At 40.2% G+C, this 19,958-nt stretch overlaps 1 protein-coding gene across 1 annotated transcript in view; it reads right to left on the reverse strand.

Moving 5' to 3' along the window:
* Positions 1-19,958, reverse strand: part of LOC145980796 (cytochrome c oxidase assembly factor 6 homolog) — an 81,463-nt gene that overhangs the window by 34,909 nt on the left and 26,596 nt on the right. The window contains exon 3 of the mRNA XM_083113882.1: positions 15,696-15,845. Coding sequence (XP_082970008.1) covers positions 15,696-15,839 — 144 coding nt within the window. The 5' untranslated portion in view covers positions 15,840-15,845. The remainder of the gene's footprint in view (positions 1-15,695; positions 15,846-19,958) is intronic.

Here is a 19,958-nt window from a genome sequence, read left to right on the forward strand (position 1 = left end):
GGCTCCCCCACAGACAAAAATTCGTGGTTGCGCCTCTGGTGCAAATATAACGAACGCTACGCGCTGGATATTTCCTTGCAAACGACTGGCTGCAAACATGGCGGCTGTGCGCATCCTGACGTCATATGAAATCCACCTAAAAAAATACATGTAAAATATTCGTCCTGGCAGTTTCAGCCCACATCATCTGTTTTATATATCACTGTATTGGTAAAATAGACTGAGCAAAATTTTAACATGAAGATGATGACTAAGTTAATTTAAGTTTCAATTTCACTGCGTCTTTCACCTTACGATCCATATTTGAGAGCCCACTACCACAGACATATTACGGTTATAGGTGTACTACCGGGCTTCGAGTGTATACCGCTTGTATTGCCTGTTCGAGCGTTATTCGATCAAGCGAAGCAGCTCTCAATTCCGTACGCTATCTAGCGTCGTCCATGCGAACTATTTGGCGCTTGAACGAAATCCTGCAGAACTCTTTAGTACCTGCAGGCCGCGGTCTCCTCTAAAATAGGCTTCATGTCTTTCTGATCAAGCTGGATGCCTGTGTGGTTAAAATTGGACGAAAGAAAAAAGTGAATTTACTTCATCTCTAAAATCTGTTTTATGTCTGTCATAATTCGAACACCGGATGGGAAACCTTTCAGTGCTGGCAATAATTTCCGTTATGAGGTGGACTTCCTGCCAGCACCTAAGAGAGCGAATACCAAGCACGGCGGGATTCTTGGCTCCAAGGTCTGTAGCAGCAGGAAACGTCTCTGGCTTCTGCACACATGCAACGGGATCTCTCGTGATTACAGTTTTGTTATTTAGCGTCGCCCTCCTGTCACTTTTTGGCTAATCGCGATGACAGATGAAATTGATGAAAGGGCACCAAAAAAAAACACTCATGGCTAGGCCGGTACTCGAACCCGAGACCCCTGGCGTTGTAGCGCGCCGTGCTAACCACTCCGACACTGAGGTCGGCGATGATGATGCCTCGTATGTGGTAATATATAAAGTGTGTCACCGCAACAACAGATTTACTTAATATTTTTCTCTTTTACGCTTTGCTCTTCGATGTTTCTAACCCTACGATGATAATAATAATATTAATAGCAACAATAATAATGGCATTAATAATAATCAAACTCCATGGCCCAACAATCCTCTAAGGGCCTGCCACAGCGGCTTTTTTATTGGGCGACGCGTGGTCAGCGCGTCGAGTCCCATCGCCGCTGTTTTCTGATTTTCGAGACCGGAACAACAACAATAATAATCCAGGTTAACTCTACTATACTGTTGGGCCTCCCGATGGCATAGTGGTAACGTCGTCGGCTTGTAAATAAGGGGTCCCGGGGTCGATACCCGGTGTAGGCACATAGTGGTTCGGATTCCACTTTAAACTGTAAGTCAAGTCCCGATTAGTCTATCTGTAAATAAAGTGTACTTACATAACAACAACTCAACTCTACTACACTATTCCTGTGCTTACACAGGGTGTCTACTAAAATAACAAATCCAAAATTCCTGACTTTTTCATTACTTTTTTCTTGGCCTTCCCCCCTTTTCTTAATATTTATTTAATCGTCCCCTACTTAGGTATAGTTTGAAATTAAGAAAATAAATATTTTTATTCAATGAAAAATCCCTATCACAAAGCCGGTTAAGGCGAAATAGAAGCTGTACTTAAACAAGAGATTTAGACAAAAATTAATGCTTCAGACGTCATCCTGGATGGAGAATGGCTACATTACTTTATTTAATATTTTGGCAAAACTTCACGCATATAAGATTGAAAATCTTAAGAAACAAAGTGAGCAAATCGAATCCCAGTACAGGTATGTAACAATGTAAATCCACTATAGTGTAAAAGATAGCAAAAATTATTGACCTTTTCTTGACTAGCAGACACCCTGTCCTATAACGAGTATTAGCGTTGAACCCCCGAGAAATCGAGAGAAATTGGCTCCTGTGCGCTTTATGTGCACGTAGGCTAATCGGGACTGGGCCTACAGTTTAAAGTGGGATCCGACCCACTGTGCATTGTGCATCCACCGGGTATCGAACCGTCATCTTGTGTTTTCGTGCAATCGCACATATGCTTCTGCGAACCAAAACACTGAAACTACGTGGTGAAAGAAATTCAATTCAGCGAAGAATGCTTGAGACTTACGGCTGTTGTTTACAGCGTCCGGGAAAACCATGAAAACTGAAAGATTAGCACAGCACATGTAAACGGAGAAATGGAACATGTTTTGCAATAATATTACCGTGAAATTTACGACTAAAGTGATCATTATAGAAGCAATATTTACAAATGCAGGCGGACACTCAAAGAAATATTAAGGGACGTGGATGATGTGCAACATGCGTCTAAATTTACAGCTATTTTCAATGCAATAGATCCTCTATTTCGAGTACCGCGCGTGAAGTGCAAGCAGACTGTTGACCTGAAGTCGCCAAAATTAACTTGCCAGCTGGGACTGCGTAAACACCTAAATATCAACAGGCTTCGTAACGCAACCCAAAGATGCCAAACATTTTGAGAGTAATGAGAGAAATAACAGGCGTGTTTTCAACTAGCGCTCTAAAAATATTAAGGTGAGGAGGAGTGTTTTTTTTAATCTTCCCAATGTTGATATTCGAACTTTTTATTAAAAAAAAGAATAAACAACTGAGTTTCGGCACACCACAAGGGCAACGTGAATTACCCGGCTATTTACGGTTAAAAAACAGTAGCAGCGTTTCGTTTTGATTGATTGATTTCCTCTATTTTACTTCGCTTTTGTGACAATCTTGGCTAATTTGCGAAGATATGGATGAGTGATGATGTGATGAATAAAAACACAAGCATCCATGCCCAGGTCGGGACTCGAACCCGGGACCTTTGGCGTCGTAGCGCGATGAGAAGCGGCTGGGTGCCAAAACTAATGGCGGGTGGTAGCAGGAACAGTTTATTTTCTCTTGACATACAAGGCTTAACATTGAGAAGTCATAGTGCGGTGGGAAACTGCCCCACCACGCACCCCCTTATCGACGCCACTGTTTCCTTTAAACGTATTACTTATTAAAGTAGAGTCGCTGTGGTCCAGTCGATACGGGCCTACGCAGGAGACCCGGGTTCAATTCCCAGGGTGGCTGATTTCAAGTGACAATTTTACAATGTATGGAGTTGACCCAAGTCTAATAAACCCAGACGGGTAAAGGCAGCCGGAGATGTGGTGCTGATCACATCACTACACAATTGACTGATTGAATTAGGTTATTTTACGTTGCTTTTCTTCCACTTTGACTAATCGACATGTTGACGATGAGTGATATATGATATGATGAGGGCACACTCATAAGGAACTCCCATGCCCAGGTCGGGATATGAACCCGAGACCCTTGGAGTCGCAGCGTGCTGTGATAATGACTGCGCCACGGATTGCGGAGGGTATTACTTTTAAACCACTGTTTCTTGCTGATACATGCAATAATGACAAAAATGAAAAAAAAAAAGTGTTCATAAACTTGCGACAATTAGGGGTCCAGCGGGAGACCATATTTTCAAAATTACCCGAAATTTACGATTTTTTAAAATTAGGTGTATATTATCCACTTTATTTTTTTAAAATTACTGTCCTTCCAAGAAATTGAATTTGTCGTGCATCTTCCTTCATTTGGCTCTAGAAGTCTATGTGAGTCTTGGCCTGCTCAATGATTTTCATCCCCTCTCTTCTATCATGCGCACACCTTCTCCGACTAATTTCCTTCATTGTATTCAGATCTTCTAGTACATCATCTTCCCACTTAACCTTTGGCCTTCTTTTGGTCTTGTTGAGATTTTTCTTTGTCATTCTGTTTTGCTATATTCTTTCTGGGTGTCTTATCCATGCAAGTCTTCTAATTTTTATTTCTCTCACAATATTTTTGTGTGTAATCAAGAACTCATTCTCATTGTCTTTCTTCTCCATACTTCATTGTCAATTTTAGTGGGGCCAACAATTTTCTGCATTATTTTTCTTTCAAAGATCAAGTGGCTCTGTTTAATGTGCTTTTTTAATATCCAGGTTTCACAACCAGAGGTCACCACAGGTTTTATATAGATATTATTACAAGAGTCAAATGAAAATCTTAAAAGACCAATAAAAAATATAGAATAGACAGTAGACCTTCACAGGCCGCGGTGGCTCAGTCGGTAACGCGTCTGACTACCATGCTCAAGGTCCCGGGTTCGATCCCCGGCCGGTTCAAATCCGGGAACTTTTCTAACGGTGGAAGCGGCCCCGGCGCCTACCCAGCGTCGAATAACATGGGTACCTGGGGGAAACCCTGGGGGGTAAAGGCGGTCAGGTGCGTGATGCTGATCACATCATCCCCACTCACGACCGGATCAAGAAAGTGTGGGGCGTTACCCCCACACCCCCTATACGCCTTCATGGCGTGGTGCTATGCACAGGGGAACACTTTACCTTTTACCTTTTTTTTTACAGTATACAGCTCAAATTTACACGAGGTACCTACTGTTATTTACAAAACGATCTCAAGGCTGCCAAATCAAGTGAGCTTCAGAAGGCCATTGTTGTTATTATAAAGATGTACACACTTGCACGAGTGGTTTCTTGCCCTTTGTCAGTCTAAAACTTACAGAAATTTCTCGGGAAATGAAAATGCAATGTCTCTGTACATGCTTACCACACCAGCGAGTTTACTAATGGAAGAGAAAGTTCGACAATGGCCTCAGTTCGCAGGCAGATGGGCGCAAAGGCCTTCGCAGTGGCGGGCCCGGATTTTCATGACCTAAACATTTTTGAAAAATGACCTTTAAAGTGACAACAAAAATCCTGTAAAATGACCTAAAATCTTTGAAAAATGACCCAAAAATTCGTACAAAACTCAATCTGCTTATTGAAAATAGTATATATATTCCAAGACAAACAATTTAACAATTGCTTCTTCACCTTGGTGTGTTGTACGGACTGTGAATAAGAAACTCGACAATGTTGCATTTCGCGATTCTCATACAGGCTTTGTTGCGCTGGTAGTTAAACACAGAGTAAGTACCGCAAGATAACATTCAGACAAAACAGAAATTGTTGAACTTCTTATGTTTCAGCATGCAATGACACAATTATTTTTAAAAAAATGACCTAAAAATGAAGCAAAATCTTTAAAAAATGACCGAAAAGTAAAAAATGACCAAAAAATGACCCCCAAAAATTACATTTCTTCAACGTGAGGAGGGTGTTCACGATTTCTGTACTAGTTGGCAATGTCTACGTTGCACCAGTTAAAAGATGAAACATCATCAAAATCCGGGCCCTGTGGATAAGTGACTGCACGTGGACCCCCAAAGACTTATTCTTCTTACGGTACACAGGCACTACCTCAAAGTTGAAATATATGTAGTTAAGCAATAGGTCTGTGCTGAAATGCAGCAAACTTGTGCAACCCTTCATACAGGAATCTTCTAGATAAGAAACAAAAACAAAGAAGGATTTCATTTGACTCTCCCTTGTATGTAGTCTCTACTTGGAATGCTTTGAAAACAAATCTGATATAAATAAAAATTTATGTGCATATGTCGTGCCTCACTGCAAAACTTGGTGCATCCAGCATCTACAGAACCAGTTTTCCCAAATCCATTTGACCTGCTTGGGTGAAAAAGTAGGGCAGTTGAGTGAAACTGAACTTTAGAACAAAATTCCAACTGAATTAGCTGCTCTACAAGCAATTCGGCAACATCCAGAACATTGTTCTGTTTCCCTCTAAGTCGCCAGTGCAAGAATAAAAAAGAACCGCAAAGTGATCGAAATAGACATGTATACCAGTTTCTTTTTCTGTCCTTCCAAAACTGGCCACCGGGTCTATTTCTGCAGACGTCGTCCCCTGCTCACACAAGCGGACCACTGACAAGCCGCAAGGAATGCGGTCGCACTATTTACGAGAATGAATCCATCAGTGTTAGCGCCGTTGGAGAAAACCGTGTCAGGACAGCTGGATCCTCGCAGACTGATTTCTTCTTGAAACACACACACGTGTGTTCAGTCGATTTCATGGTCATTCGACGACTACGGTTAGCGCAGTCAATGTACAAAAAAAGGCCAATGTCGGGAATAATTCCGTAAAAGCTGAATTTTGGTCAGTTGTTAGAACACTACTAGTAGTGCAAAATCCCAAAGGCTCCCGCCCCTCCTCGCGGTACTTCCCTTCCAGCGCCCCCCCCCCAAACATCAATTTCGCAGACTCTCAGTTATTGACCTATATCTCCGTAACCATTTGGTCGTACGCAGGTAATCTTTTCTTAGTCTTAATCCTCATTAGATGGGCTACAAAAAAGATTCTGTTTAATTTTTCGATAATGTTGGAGGTTTTGCCGTAATTTAAACAATAATCTTCAAAAAGTGAATTTTTTCTAACACTTTCTGAAGTTCTTGCCTCGTAACTTTTGAACAAATTAAATGACAAAAAATTGCTTCGAATAAAAGTTGTAGCCTAATTTATAAGCTTTAAAACGATATCAGTTTTAATATATTTTCATGAAAGATGCGGCATAAACATAGCCGGAGTTCTGGAGATTAAAAAAATAACACATGATTAAGTTCAGTTACGACATTTTTGTTATGAAGCCATACCTCAAATCTTGACGTTTGAAGTGGTGTCATGTGCGGTAATTGCGCCGCAATAGCGGGTCTTAGACGATTTGATTGATGTGTACTGTTTGAAGAAAGAAAAAAGTAAAATGACTTTGTGTTGAGTCAACAGTTCCTACTGAGGCATCAAAATAACTTTTCAATTTAATTTAATTTTTCTAAAATTTCTGAAGCTTACTATTGTACCGTAACTTTTTTAAAGTAATACGAGTATTGTATCAATAAAAAAATAATGAAATGCAAAATGCAATAATCGTACTTTTTCTTTTAAAACTGACAACCAATATACTAATTAATATTTGTTTACGTAAGCAAGGAAATTTAACATTTTCAAATCTAAAAGGCCTAAAACTCAGTGTTTTTAAGTCGTTTTTTTCTTTTTCTTTTTTTTTTACATTTCCGGGGGAAGGCCTCCGGACCCCTTATAAACTAGGGGATATACCTTCAGGTATATCATATGCTTCTCCCAGAGTCTGGCTCCCCAAAGCAAAAGATCAAACTCCGCCCATGGGCATAAAATGTGTCTCCAAATGGAGGACAGCACAAAAAACGTGTCTTTATCACAGTCCGGCGGTTAAGTTTTTCTACAAAAACCACTCTATTAATTTTTCCAAAATAGATTTATTGATATACCGTGCGTCCATTTCGATCTGCAGCCGAGAGGTCGGGAGAAGCGTGGCGGGCGGCACTGACGGAGATGCCGACATTTGCGGCCTGAAATGCCCGCTTATTTTTATGGACATATGCAGACATTTATATAAATATTGCAAAACGAGCACTAACCTGTGTTATAAGAGTATGGTTTTAATTTTAGTAGCTTAGTGACTGTATGTGCCGATGAGTTTGACACGCCCACCTCTTGTGAAACACGGCGTAGAGGTTTGTTTGGAGAACGTTCTAACGCTGCACCAATATCATCGAGTTTTGCTTCGGTTAGAATCCGTCGTTTTTGCTTAGGTGTTTTAAAATTTAACGATACAGTTTCTCGTAATTTAAGGACAAGATGTCTAACCGTATCTCTGTGTGGAGTTGAAACGCATGGGAATTTCTGTACAAATTACCTACACACGTCTCGACACGAGTTTGTTTTCACGTAGGTACGTGTCATACATAAAAAAAATATTTGTTCTAACGTGAATCTTGCGGCTGGCATTCCAATCGTCTCACTGACACGTCACACATACACACTACAGTAACACAAACAAGTAACTGCAAGTAACCAAGAATAACACTCTTGCGCACAGTACGAAATTAACACGCTCTTGGTTTACATTGCTCGCCACTATATTTACAACTCTGTCTTCATCTAGTCGCGAAGGAACAAAAAACTCGAGCTCGGAGATTTCGGATTGCAAGGAAGCTCACGAACACTATTGACTTTTAACGGTTTCTTCTACAGCGTAATCTTGATACAGTGTTGCACATTCAAAACCTCCAAACGATCCCCATCGGCACAAAACTCTTCCAAGGATATAAACTTAAGCAGGACGTTACTGGTCAAAACTATGATTAAAATGTTTTATCTGTGGCTCTTAACATCGTTTCTAAAGCGTATTTATTTGTGTATATAAGAGCAGAACTTGGATGAATTACAGAAGAACTTTTGCGTGTTATAACACAGGTTAGTGATCGTTTTGCAATATTTATATAAATGTCTGCATATGTCTATAAAAATAAGCGGGCATTACAGGCCGCAAATGTCGGCATCTCCGTCAGCGCCGCCCGCCACGCTTCTCCCGATCTCTCGGCTGCAGATCGAAATGAACGCACGGTATTATGGAAGTTTACACTATTTGGAGCATTTCTGAAAAATCCTGAAGTTGACAGGTGCCACCGTTCCCGAGATATATCAAATCAAAAATATCCAATATGGCGGACTCTTTTCAAGATGGCGGTCATCAGCACGCAGATGGCGATTGGCTACTCGACTGAACATGTCTTAGGTGGTATAAAAATTGACTCCACCAAGTCTCATGCTTTTATCGAATAGTGAATGATTCCGGACTTAACCGCCGGACTGTGTTTAAGACGCACTTTTTTGGTGCTGCCTCCATTTGGAGACACATTTTATGCCGCATCTTTCATTAAAATATATTAAAACTGATATAGTTTTAAAGCTTATAAATTAGGCTATAACTTTTATTCGAAACAATTTTTTGTCATTTAATTTGTTCAAGAGTTACAAGGCAAAAGCTTCAGAAAGTACTAGAAAAAATCACTTTTTGAAGATTATTGTTTAAATTACAGCATAACCACCAAAATTATCGAAAAATTAAACAGAATATTCTTTTTTGTAAGGACCATTGGTTACGGAGATATAGGTCAATAACTGTCTGCGAAATTGATGTTTGGGGGGGGGGGGGGCGCTGGGAGGAGGAGCGGGGACTTTTGGGATTTTGTACTACTAGTAGTGTTCTAACAACTGACCAAAATTCAGCTTTTACGGAATTATTCCAGACATGAAACCTTTATTGACTGGGCTAGGTAGCTTACACAGGGTGTCTAACAAAATAAGTCCAAAATTCTTGACTTTTTCATGACCTTTCTTTCCTTTTTCTTAACATTTACTTAATCGCCTTATACTCAGGAATAGTTGCAAAATTAAGAAAATATTTTTTTTCAATAAAAATCTCATACCACAAGGTATGAAAACTGAAGTTGTACTTTAGCAAGTGATTTAGACTTGCTTTAGTTATCAATGTAGGTAAAAATTACTTCAGACTTCATCCTAGATGGGAAATGGCGACATTACCTTATTTACTATTTTTTACAATATTGAAGAATGTAATTATTAAGAAACAAAGTGAACAAAGCTTAACCACAACTCAATTCAATTTCAGATTTCCAAAAATTCAATTTTATTAAATCCCAGTACAGATATATAACAAGAAAAGTTCACTATACTGTAAACAAAAGAGCAAAAATTCTTGACCAAAAGTATAATTTCTTGACTTTTTCTTGACCTGTTTATTTCTTGACTGGTAGACACCCTGTTACAGATATATGAGGGAAGCAAGGATGTACATGTTCTTGATATCGACGCAGATTAAGCAGTTGCCAGAGAGGATGGTATCAAGATGACACGAGGCTTGTCCAGACGTAAAATATTACAAAGGGCGTCCAATGAGTTCTGCACAGATGGTTATAATATTTTTATTAGTTGCAATATGATGATTAAATTTTAGGTGAACATACTTTGATCCTTTGGCTAGAAGACCATGTCACTCAATGTAGCCTCCATGTGCTGTGACGCATCTCGTCCAACGTTCTTTCCATGCCTTGAATGCACTTTGGTAAAATTCAGGTGGCTGACTTTTACACCATTGTTTCACACAAGAAATAAGGTCCTTGTCACTGTCGAATGTTTTTTCCCCGCAGGTGGGCCTTCAGACGACCAAACAGGAAGAAATCCGAAGGAGCCAAGTCCGGACTATAGGGAGGCTGAGGGACGACTTCCCATCCATTTTCATGATTTTTTTGCTGTGTCATCATGGCTGTGTGAGGCTTGGCATTGTCATGATGGAGTTACGACGTGCTCTCCAGACCAAGAGACCGGAGCTGCAAGGTAAGGTCATCAATGCCAAGTCGTCCCTCAGCTTATATAGGCTTACTCAAAAGAGTGCAGATAAGGAGTAACGTCAACAAATTACGGATATGACGCCAGCGATCTGGGGTTCGAATTCCGGCGTGGGAATGGGTATTATTTGAGAGGGTCTCTTCAGCAATTTCACATCATCACTCATCCTCATCGTCAAGTAAAAGTAACAAATCAATCAATGGAACTGAAGTGATATAATTTATACTACAATTGAGTTCGATTTGTTAAAATTTCCCTTAAATCTTGGCTATTTTCATCGAATTTCCATGCAAAAGAGATTTTTTTCGTCGTGTGGAAACGCTGTTCACTGTTTGAGACTTTGGTTTGTTTGTTTCTAAGTCCATTCGAGATAACAATGCATGGTATTTGAAAATTTGATGGTATTTATCTTAGGGCTGAGCCGATACCGCGATACCAGTGTATCGGTATCGGTTGGGATTTATTTAACGATACCGGTTGATACTTTTCCAGCATTTTTTGGTCTTTTACGGACTCAGCAAAAATGCCGCGCGACACTTTCGCTGAGTGCAATTATCATGAAAGTTATGCAAAATTCGAAGTTTCTTTTCATTCTGCACCAGTTTTGTCCAAAAACTGAATTTTGTAATAACACACATGTAATTTAATAATGAGATATAATTCTTGAATATTTAAATGAATATAATTAGAGTGGAAAATATGCACACAAATTATTATTAATCAATATTGAACAACTTTTGACTACTATAATTATCAAGTAAATACAAGTCGTTAGGGCGTCTGAATACCATGCGAGAGACCCGCGCTCGATCCCCGGCGGGGAGAACTGGGATTCTTTCCACCTGTTCAAGCGGCTCCGGCCCCCACCCAGCTTCGTATAAAGTGGGTACCTGGAGGAAACTCTGGGGGTAAAGGCGGCCAGGGGCGTGGTACTGATCACATCAGCCCTACCTTCGGCCGTGATCAAGAAAGTGTGGGGCCCTAACTCCACACCCCCTATGCTCACAAGGGAGCACTTTACCTTTACATTTTACAATTTTGAAAAAGTAATGGGCAAAAATCATAAAATTAATGGTACGGCATAGGAAATATGTTTTAAAAACTAAATATGCTGACCAAGGCAGAAATTTATTTTATTATAAAACATAAACTAAACGTAACGTTTCGACCTTCTTCAGACTCTGTACCAAGTACAAATGTAACCAGGTACAAAACAGGACGAAATATATATATATACACAAAAATACTCCCCTCCAGACTATTAGAAAGTAGTTCTGGAACAATCTAGCAGGTGGCTTTCCCTTGTCAATTGTACTTTCGCCTGAAAGAGAATGTCCCTGGACTCTTTATCTCACGCTCTATTTCCTTCATTCTTCTTCCTCCTTCTCTCCTCTTTCTCTCTTGTCCTTTCCACTCTTGGTAACACCTTCTTTCATTCTTTGTTTAACTTCAGTCCCCCATTCCAGTTCATTGTGTCTTCTTCTCTATTTCCTTGGACTCCTTCCATGTTCTCACTAGCATTCTCTTCTCCCTTCCTATCTGCTTAGCCTCATCCCACTCTTTGTCATGTCCTGTTTCTCTCGTGTGTTTAAATATCGCATTTCTCTCTCTCTCTTAAGTCGTACATCATCCCTATGTTGTTTCAACCCGTCTTTCAGCCTCTTTTTCGTTTCTCCTATGCACACACTCTGACATTCTTTACATTTCATTTCGTAGATAATCCCTTCCTCTTCCTCTTTTGTTTTCCTTTTTCTTGTTTGCATTCTTCGCTATTCTTAAGATGTTCTTTTATATGTTTCACTTATAAAAGATGCAGGCGAGGAATCAACGTATGCTGCCTGCACTCTCTTGTTCAGCCCACACAAAGCGAAATCAAGTGCAATATATTTGGGTCGTGAATCTCAACTCCGGCTCACCCGTAGCCCTGCGATGAATGAGGAACCCCCACGAACCGTCATGCCCACCACTTCCGCCGCAGAGGTGGCGTCGCCGATGACGCAGAGGCTGAAGAAAGTGAAGAGCATCCTCATCTGCCAGCGTTGGCGCAAACACGGAGCGTTGGCACAAGTGGCCAAGTTCTCATCTCTTCTGATTAATCATTTCTCGCACGTTCGTCCATTTATCGTGCAGGATAATCTATTCCTCTCACACGATGTCCCGTCAACCATGGAGGAGAGGTTTGCAAGACAGAGGTACTAAGTTCGAATCATTCGTAAACCATGCACACAGAACCCGAAATGTGTCTATTTTGACTCCAATAACACATTAACGTTCACAAACAGCAAATAATCTAATTTTGGATGCGTCAAAATACACACAAATGCATAAAAGGGTACTTTTATCAGCTGGTGTTCCATGTGATGCACTAAAAATACATCAATTAGGAAGATCACACATGATCATTTCAAAGATAACAAAATTACACTTTTAATGCATTAACTGACACAGCTAAATGTGGAATTGTACCCCTTTTATCCATTTCTGTGTGTAATTTGACACACCAAAAAGTTGATCATTTGCAGTTTGTGAACGTCAATGTGTTATTGGAGTAAAAATATACGAGGGAATTTCCGAAAGTAAGTTTCGTCATTTTTTTTCACTGGAAATCTTTATTACGAACAGAAGAATACAATGTCATAAGAAAATACAATATTTTGGCTATTTTTCCACATAGTCGCCACGACACTGATACATTTGTCGTACCGTGAAATCAATTTCAAGAAATCCTCCTGGTAAAAATCGGTGCCCAGCGATTTAAGGAAGTTCCTCACAGCCTGTTGCACCTATTCGTTCCGAAGTGACGACCGATAGTGCTGATTTCAACGCAGGAAAAAGGTGGAAGTCTGATGGGGCAAGATCGGGGATGTAGGCTGGGTGATTCAATCTCACTTCCGAAGTGACGACCGATAGTGCTGACTTCAACGCAGGAAAAAGGTGGATGTCTGATGGGGCAAGATCGGGGATGTAGGCCGGGTGATTCAATCTCTCCCATCCCCATCACCCATCTTGCCGATACCTTCCGATATAACAACCAGTCGTGAATCATGTGGTGGGCTTCAGCACGTCCAACACCCAATACGGATGCGACTTGAGACACAGTTACGCGCCTGTTGGCTAACACCATTTCTTGTACTCTGTCGACGTTCGTTACAGTCGTGGACGTGGAGGGGCGCCCAGATCGGTCATCATCTTCCCCACACTGCCTCACTTCATTGAATTATACACCAGCGCCAAACCATCTGACGGGACATGACGTCGTTTCCATAGACGCCCTGTAGGCGTCTATGAATATCTGAAACACTAGTCTCACGCGCCCATTCATAGCGCATGACAGCACGCACTTCCATTTGTGACCACGTTTCCAGCACACGTCTTTCTGCCATACTGGTTTGCACTCGAATGAGCTCGGGCACGTCGGTCTGCTGCTTATCTCTATTCTTCGGCACTCTGCGCATGCGCCATTGCTCCTCTGATCTCGCCCCTCTCGTCGTGAATCCAGGAAAGATTGTCTTTTGTTATGGTAATGTATTTTCTCACTTTGTAATACAGCTTCCCTGTGAAAAAAAAATGACGAAACTTACTTTCGGAATGTCCCTCGTATATGTCAATTGACACGTTTCGGGTTCTGTGTCTTGTCATCTTTTTCACCATTGATCCTCATCGTGGAGATTAAACTAGAGAGATAGAAAGACGACGTAGACAACTTGTATCTTCTAGATCAAGTCACTCTCCATTTTCCTCTCCAAATTAAGTTCCCTGATCTTCTCAGACAGACTACACTGTACTTACAATTCAAGAGAATAAAGTTTATTCAACATTGAACTGGTCTGGAAAAAGTCGGAGAAACCAAACCAGGACTGAAAAAGTCATAGAAGTCAGGGAAACTAAGCCATTAAAAAATAATGTTCAAAAATAAGATCGAAAATAAACTATAGAAAAATGTGTAAACAATATCAAGAAGTTGACTCAAGGTAAAAGTAGAATTTATTTTCATTCCGGAAGAGCGTAAAAAAAAAACTAAAAAAAACTTGATTTTCCCTGACTTCTACAGGGTTTTGAATGTGTTTTCAAAATTCCCGTACTTTTCCATAACTATTTCACTATGGTTTGATTTCATTGACTTTTCTTTCCGCAATGTTTTCCTCATGGCTTGGTCTCTCACTTTTCTATCAGTTAGCACGCAATTTTAATTGGACATTATTCCTTGTCTAGTTCTTTAATTTTACTATCGTCTCGAGAGATCACCTCTTCTCTCCTCTTGGGTTTGAGTTCGTTCTTTTAAGGTCCACTTTAAGCACAGAAAGGCTAAATCGGGACTAGACCTACAGTATAAAGTAGGATTGTTAAAGGTCCAGGAATTTTAAATAAATCCAATTCTGGTGCAGTAGAAAAAATCATCAAGCGTAATTTGCTTGTGGACTGTAAAGAACCTTTTTATCTGTAAAGTACAGGGGATGGACAAAAATATGGAAACACCACGACATCGGAAAGGGTGATATCGACGCAATTCTTCCACTTGAAATCGGAAGCACTGTAGATAGCAATTCTCTTTGGTAGATAGCGTGCAGTGCAGTTGATACTGAATCATGTCCTAGCTGACAGTGTTTCAAAGAGGGCAAATTGTTGGTGCCCGCCTTGCAGGTGCCTTTGGTACCAAAGTAGCCATGTTATTCGGCGTATCGAGAGGGACTCTATCCAAGATCATGATGACATCATAGTGTGTCCGGATAGACATCACCAGATAAACACTTGTGTGGATGAAAATGTACACTGAGTGACAGAGACAGGAGGACACTGAGGAGCATTGTGACCATGTTGTGCATGAAGAATGGCGCAAGATCCCATTATCCACCATCCAGGACTTATATCTGTCCATTCCTCGGAGAATGCAGGCTGTTTTGGAAGCTAAAGGCGGTCCTGCAACTTATCAGCTACAGCTTTTCTTCGCAGGTGTTTCCATACTTTTGTCCATCCCCTGTATTTCAATTCGGCCCAGGAACTTCTTTTTTTTTTCGGATGAATTTAAACACGGTCCAGGAACCCTTCTTTTTTTCAATGAAGCAATACGCAACTTGGACCGAATTTAAATTGTGGGAGAAAAAAGGTTCCGGTCCTCTTGCGAAACCAAACACAATCTATGGATTCCTGGACCTTCAACAACCCTGGTGTACAGTATGATCCGAACCACGATGTACATCCACCGGGTATCGAACCGGATACCTCTTGATTACAAGGCGACGACGTTCTCTCGTCTTGGATAATGTCCAACTTTCATTGCATGATAGAATCGTCGTCGCCAACATTCAGAGAATTATTTTAAATGACTCTTCCTCTCACGGCTTGGTATCCCTGACTAGGGCAGCAACACAGAATACAAATCGGATGATCCAGTAACCATAAGAGTGCGTTCCAAGGGAGAATGACAAAACACATTCTCGCGTGGAAGTATCTTCATTAAAATGGTCTGTAACAAAGATGAAGCCAACAGTACTCACCCACTGGGAAGGGCAGCTGGTTTCGTACATCTTCCTGATTTCCTTGCACTTCTCACTGTCATCTTTGGTACCGTCCAAACATTCCCAGTACCGATCCCTCGCATCCCAGCACTTCTGTCGGTCTTGCTTATTTGGGAACGACATAGCACGCTGCAAGAAAACAGAGATATACATTATTTTAGACCATATAAGTACCTCATTCTTTGTTTATTATAAATCATAATGGGTGCATCAGTACTGAGACTATCTTAGCACCTTAGCAAAGTAGTATATTTTTAATTGTAATAAATATTACGGAGATGAACTCTTTACCGGGTCATTCCATGTCATTTTGACCAACCCTTGTCGCTTCAATATTTTTTTTTAAAAAAAAATAATAATTTCATCACTTATTTCTATACTCTTTGACGACTGGATCATTAATGGAGACCAATGATTTTTCAGTTGCGTTAAGAAACGGTATACTATGTACTTTCAATTCCTGTTTCTTTGAGGGGTTTAATTTGCAATTAGCCAAAAGTGGCAAAAAAGCCAAGTAAATAAACCAAATTAATCAGTCTTTGAGGGGATAAAAAATAATTTCCTTTTCCCGGGGATATCTGGCACCCTCCCGTTAATTTGCACATTGCACACAATAGCCTTTCCTCAGCGCTGTAACTATGTCATCTCACATCAGCCATGGTGCAGCAACTGACGTACACTATATAGCCAAAAGTCTCCGGACACCCAGTGCTGTTCAATCCAAAGACACCAGCCAGGTAACTAATAAGTAGAGGCACATATTTTTGGTAAATAAAAAAGCAACATTTCGGTACAAAAACCAAGTCCACTTCGGGTTCAAAAGCGGTAAATAAAATATAGCTTCGCTGTTATAGCGGTGAAAAAGCGGTATATAAAATGACATTTTGGTTTTAAAAATGTGAATATAACCCAAATTTGATTTAAAAATCTGCACTTACTACACAAACATATAACTTCTAATAACACATTAATGTTCTTGCCAGAATATTAAGTTTATTCCTGTATAAAGGGGTCCATTTTTCCTTCTCAAATATTTACAGCACAATTAATCAATTTTCCGTGAATTGCATAACTCACAGGATAATTCTGTCTTCAGAATGTGTCACGTCGGTAAATAAACTCTAAATTTCGTGTTTTGCAGTTCATTTCGCATTATTTCGTGATAAAACAGGGTGGGAAAATGCACCTCACACCTTTCAGAAACATGAGAAATTAACATTATAATGTGTTACTTCACATTTCGTGTTTTCGTCAATAACGAAATATGCATGTCTCTACTAATAAGATGTCGGACCTTCTACGGAGCAGGATTCCACTAAGTTCTGGTATATTGCTGGTGGATTTTTTCCATTCGTCCTGTAGCCTCGTGAATAGTTCATGGATGGTTTTCGGTCGAGTGGGACTGGCGCGCAAACGTCGCTCCAGTTCCTCCCAAAGATGTTCTATGAGGTTCCAGTCAGGGTTTCGAGCAGGCCAGCTAAGAACATCCACTTGATTGTCCTCAAACCACGATGCAATGGTCCTGCTTTATAGACAGGGGCATTATCGTGCTAATATAGAAAAGGGCCCATTCCAAACTGTTGCCACAGTGTGAGCAGCATGCTTTTGTCTAAAATATCCTCATAAACACCACTGCTCATGTTGCCCTTGACCAAAAGTAATGGCCCGAGTCCAAACCAGGAAAAACAGCCTCATACCATGACACTACCGCCAGGTTCACTTGGGTGTCCGGTGTCTTTTGGCTATATAGTGTACAAATTCGAGCGAGCGTTCCATGTGACTTTCGGAACAGGGATGCCAACACAAATAAATCCAATCAACCTAATTTTCAACACGGCCGCAACAGGATGCATGCAAGGAGGGGCACGGGGACATCTGGGACATACTGTAGACCACACTATTTCATTAATTATAGCCAAGGTGGATTGACTTAAATCAGGTTGATTTAAATCAGATGTTTTTTTTAAATAACTGATTTAAATAACTTTGAAGAAATTATCTACAGAGCATTCCCTGACATTCGCTACGAGAATCTGCGGCAAGCGGCCCGGCATCAGAGCTTGTCTTTCCCGGTGAACGGGTCCGCGACAGTCGCTTATATTGAACCTCGTAAAAAAGTTTAGAGTAACAGGGTCAGGTCTGAATAAAAGTGGAACGAAAAATGGGGAAATAAGGATACAAAGACAATCCGCACACCATCCGTGAGTTAAAAGAGAGTATTGTACGAAAAATCGGGAGAATTACAGTAGACGAACTTGCACGTGTAAATGCTAATTTCCTTCGGAGATTCCAGGAATGTGTTGCAGCAGAGGGACATCATTTTCAACACCTTCCCGTTCACCGGGAAAGACAAGCGCTGATGCCGGGCAGCTTGCCGCCGAGTCTCGTAGCGAATGTCAGGGAATGCTCTGTATATTGAATAATGTACGTAAGGACTTTGTAGATATCAGAATTACTTTGGTGAAAGTACACTAATCTTGTAATAATTTAATGGTGTTTATTACGCTCTAAGAAAGGAAACAAAATATATGTATTGTACGAAAGGAAATGCAATATTTAACTATAAACACACTTAAAATTTATCTTGATTTAAAATTCAATAATATTCATAGGCAAAAATAGCAAATATTTTGTGTAGAATAATATACAAAATACTAATCATGTTAAACTATAAATAGTGTCATTATCATTAAACTGTAAATATACATGGCAGCTGATATTTTGCAAAATATCAATAAAAAGATTGCCAAAATTCAGCTACAAAGACTACAAAGAGTACATCCAGAATGTTTTATTTTCACTGGAAGAAAAGTTACTGAAATTATTACAGTTTCATTAACAAACTCAACAAACATTTCCATAGTAGGTTCATATATAGTACAGTATCAAACAGAAAAATGTATATTTACATATTTCTTTATTTGCTTTAATCAAACTGTTCAAATATTTTGCAGGGCCATTTACCACTAAAGCCTTTCTATTAAAAAAATACATGTATTTTTATATGTATGGTGCCAAAAACCTAAAAAAAGCAATTTTAAGTTTGTTTTTAAATTAAAAAAAGATTTAAATATAAAACCATCAATTTTTTTTAAAAAATAAAAATCATGACGTTTATGCACCCTGATTAGAGCCTTCTCCTCCACTTACAAAGAATAAGATTAACGCCCCTCCACCCGTCCTTGACCGTTAAATGTTCCACCAGCTCGGAAAGAAACATCTTGCGTAAGCAACGGCCCTAAATCATCCAGGCAGAGCCAGCAATCGACTTGGGACAAAATTTACTTTCAACACCCTTTTCTAAGGAGGCGCTGCCAGAGATATATGTGTACAAGACGGCACTTTCAACCGCACCGCCAAATATAAACACCCGATCCGGCCAGGATCCAAAAATAGAGCAGGAAATACGTTGCAAAAGAGACAGCGTCGGGCAAGATTTACGCGCGCAGATGTATTTTTCACCCACGGCTTCGCAAACACCTTAATGAAGGGACGAGTGTGTTTGTGTAGTCTGGAGAACGGCGCTATCAACGGAAGAGGCCCATCTCATGTGGAAATGATCTCCTTTCAGCTGTCAACGTTTCCTCATCTGCTTGTTGAACATTTGTTTCCCAATTTAATTGCTTTAAAACATTGCGAGACAAATTATCAAAGCAGCTTTCTTCATTTAAGTGTTGATCTAGGTGGAGCATAAAGTTGTTCTGGGGTTTACCCAGCCTCAATGGGTAGAGTAAGATTATTTACGTAACATCTCTGGCTGTCTTGCGTTTGCAACTGGGTGGAGTCTCTAAAATCCTGAACCTACCAATCAACACGTGAATTGCTGACGTCATCTTACCACAGCACCTATCCCTAAGCCTCCTGCCTGTTGGTCATAGGGTTGTTAAAGGTCTAGAAATTATAAAAAAATTCAATTCCGGTCCAGGAGGGAAAATCACCAACCGTAAATGGGTTCTGGGCCGTAAAAAAAACTTTTATCTGTAAAGAATTTAAATTCGGTCCAGGAACATTTTGTCCCGATCAATTTAAATACGGTCCAGGAACCTTTTTCAGGATCAATTTGAATACGGTCCAGAAACATTTTTTTTCCGGGTCAGTTAAATAGGGTCCAAGTTCCGTATTGAAATGAAACAATACGCAACTTGGACCGAATTTAAATTGTGCGAGAAAAAAGATTCCGGTCCTGTTGCGGAACCCAACAGAACCCATTAGAATTTATGGAGTTCCCGGACCTTTGACAAC

Source organism: Lepisma saccharinum, chromosome 28 (assembly GCF_977018435.1).
Source record: "Lepisma saccharinum chromosome 28, izLepSacc3.1, whole genome shotgun sequence".
NCBI classification, from domain to species: Eukaryota; Metazoa; Arthropoda; class Insecta; order Zygentoma; family Lepismatidae; genus Lepisma; species Lepisma saccharinum.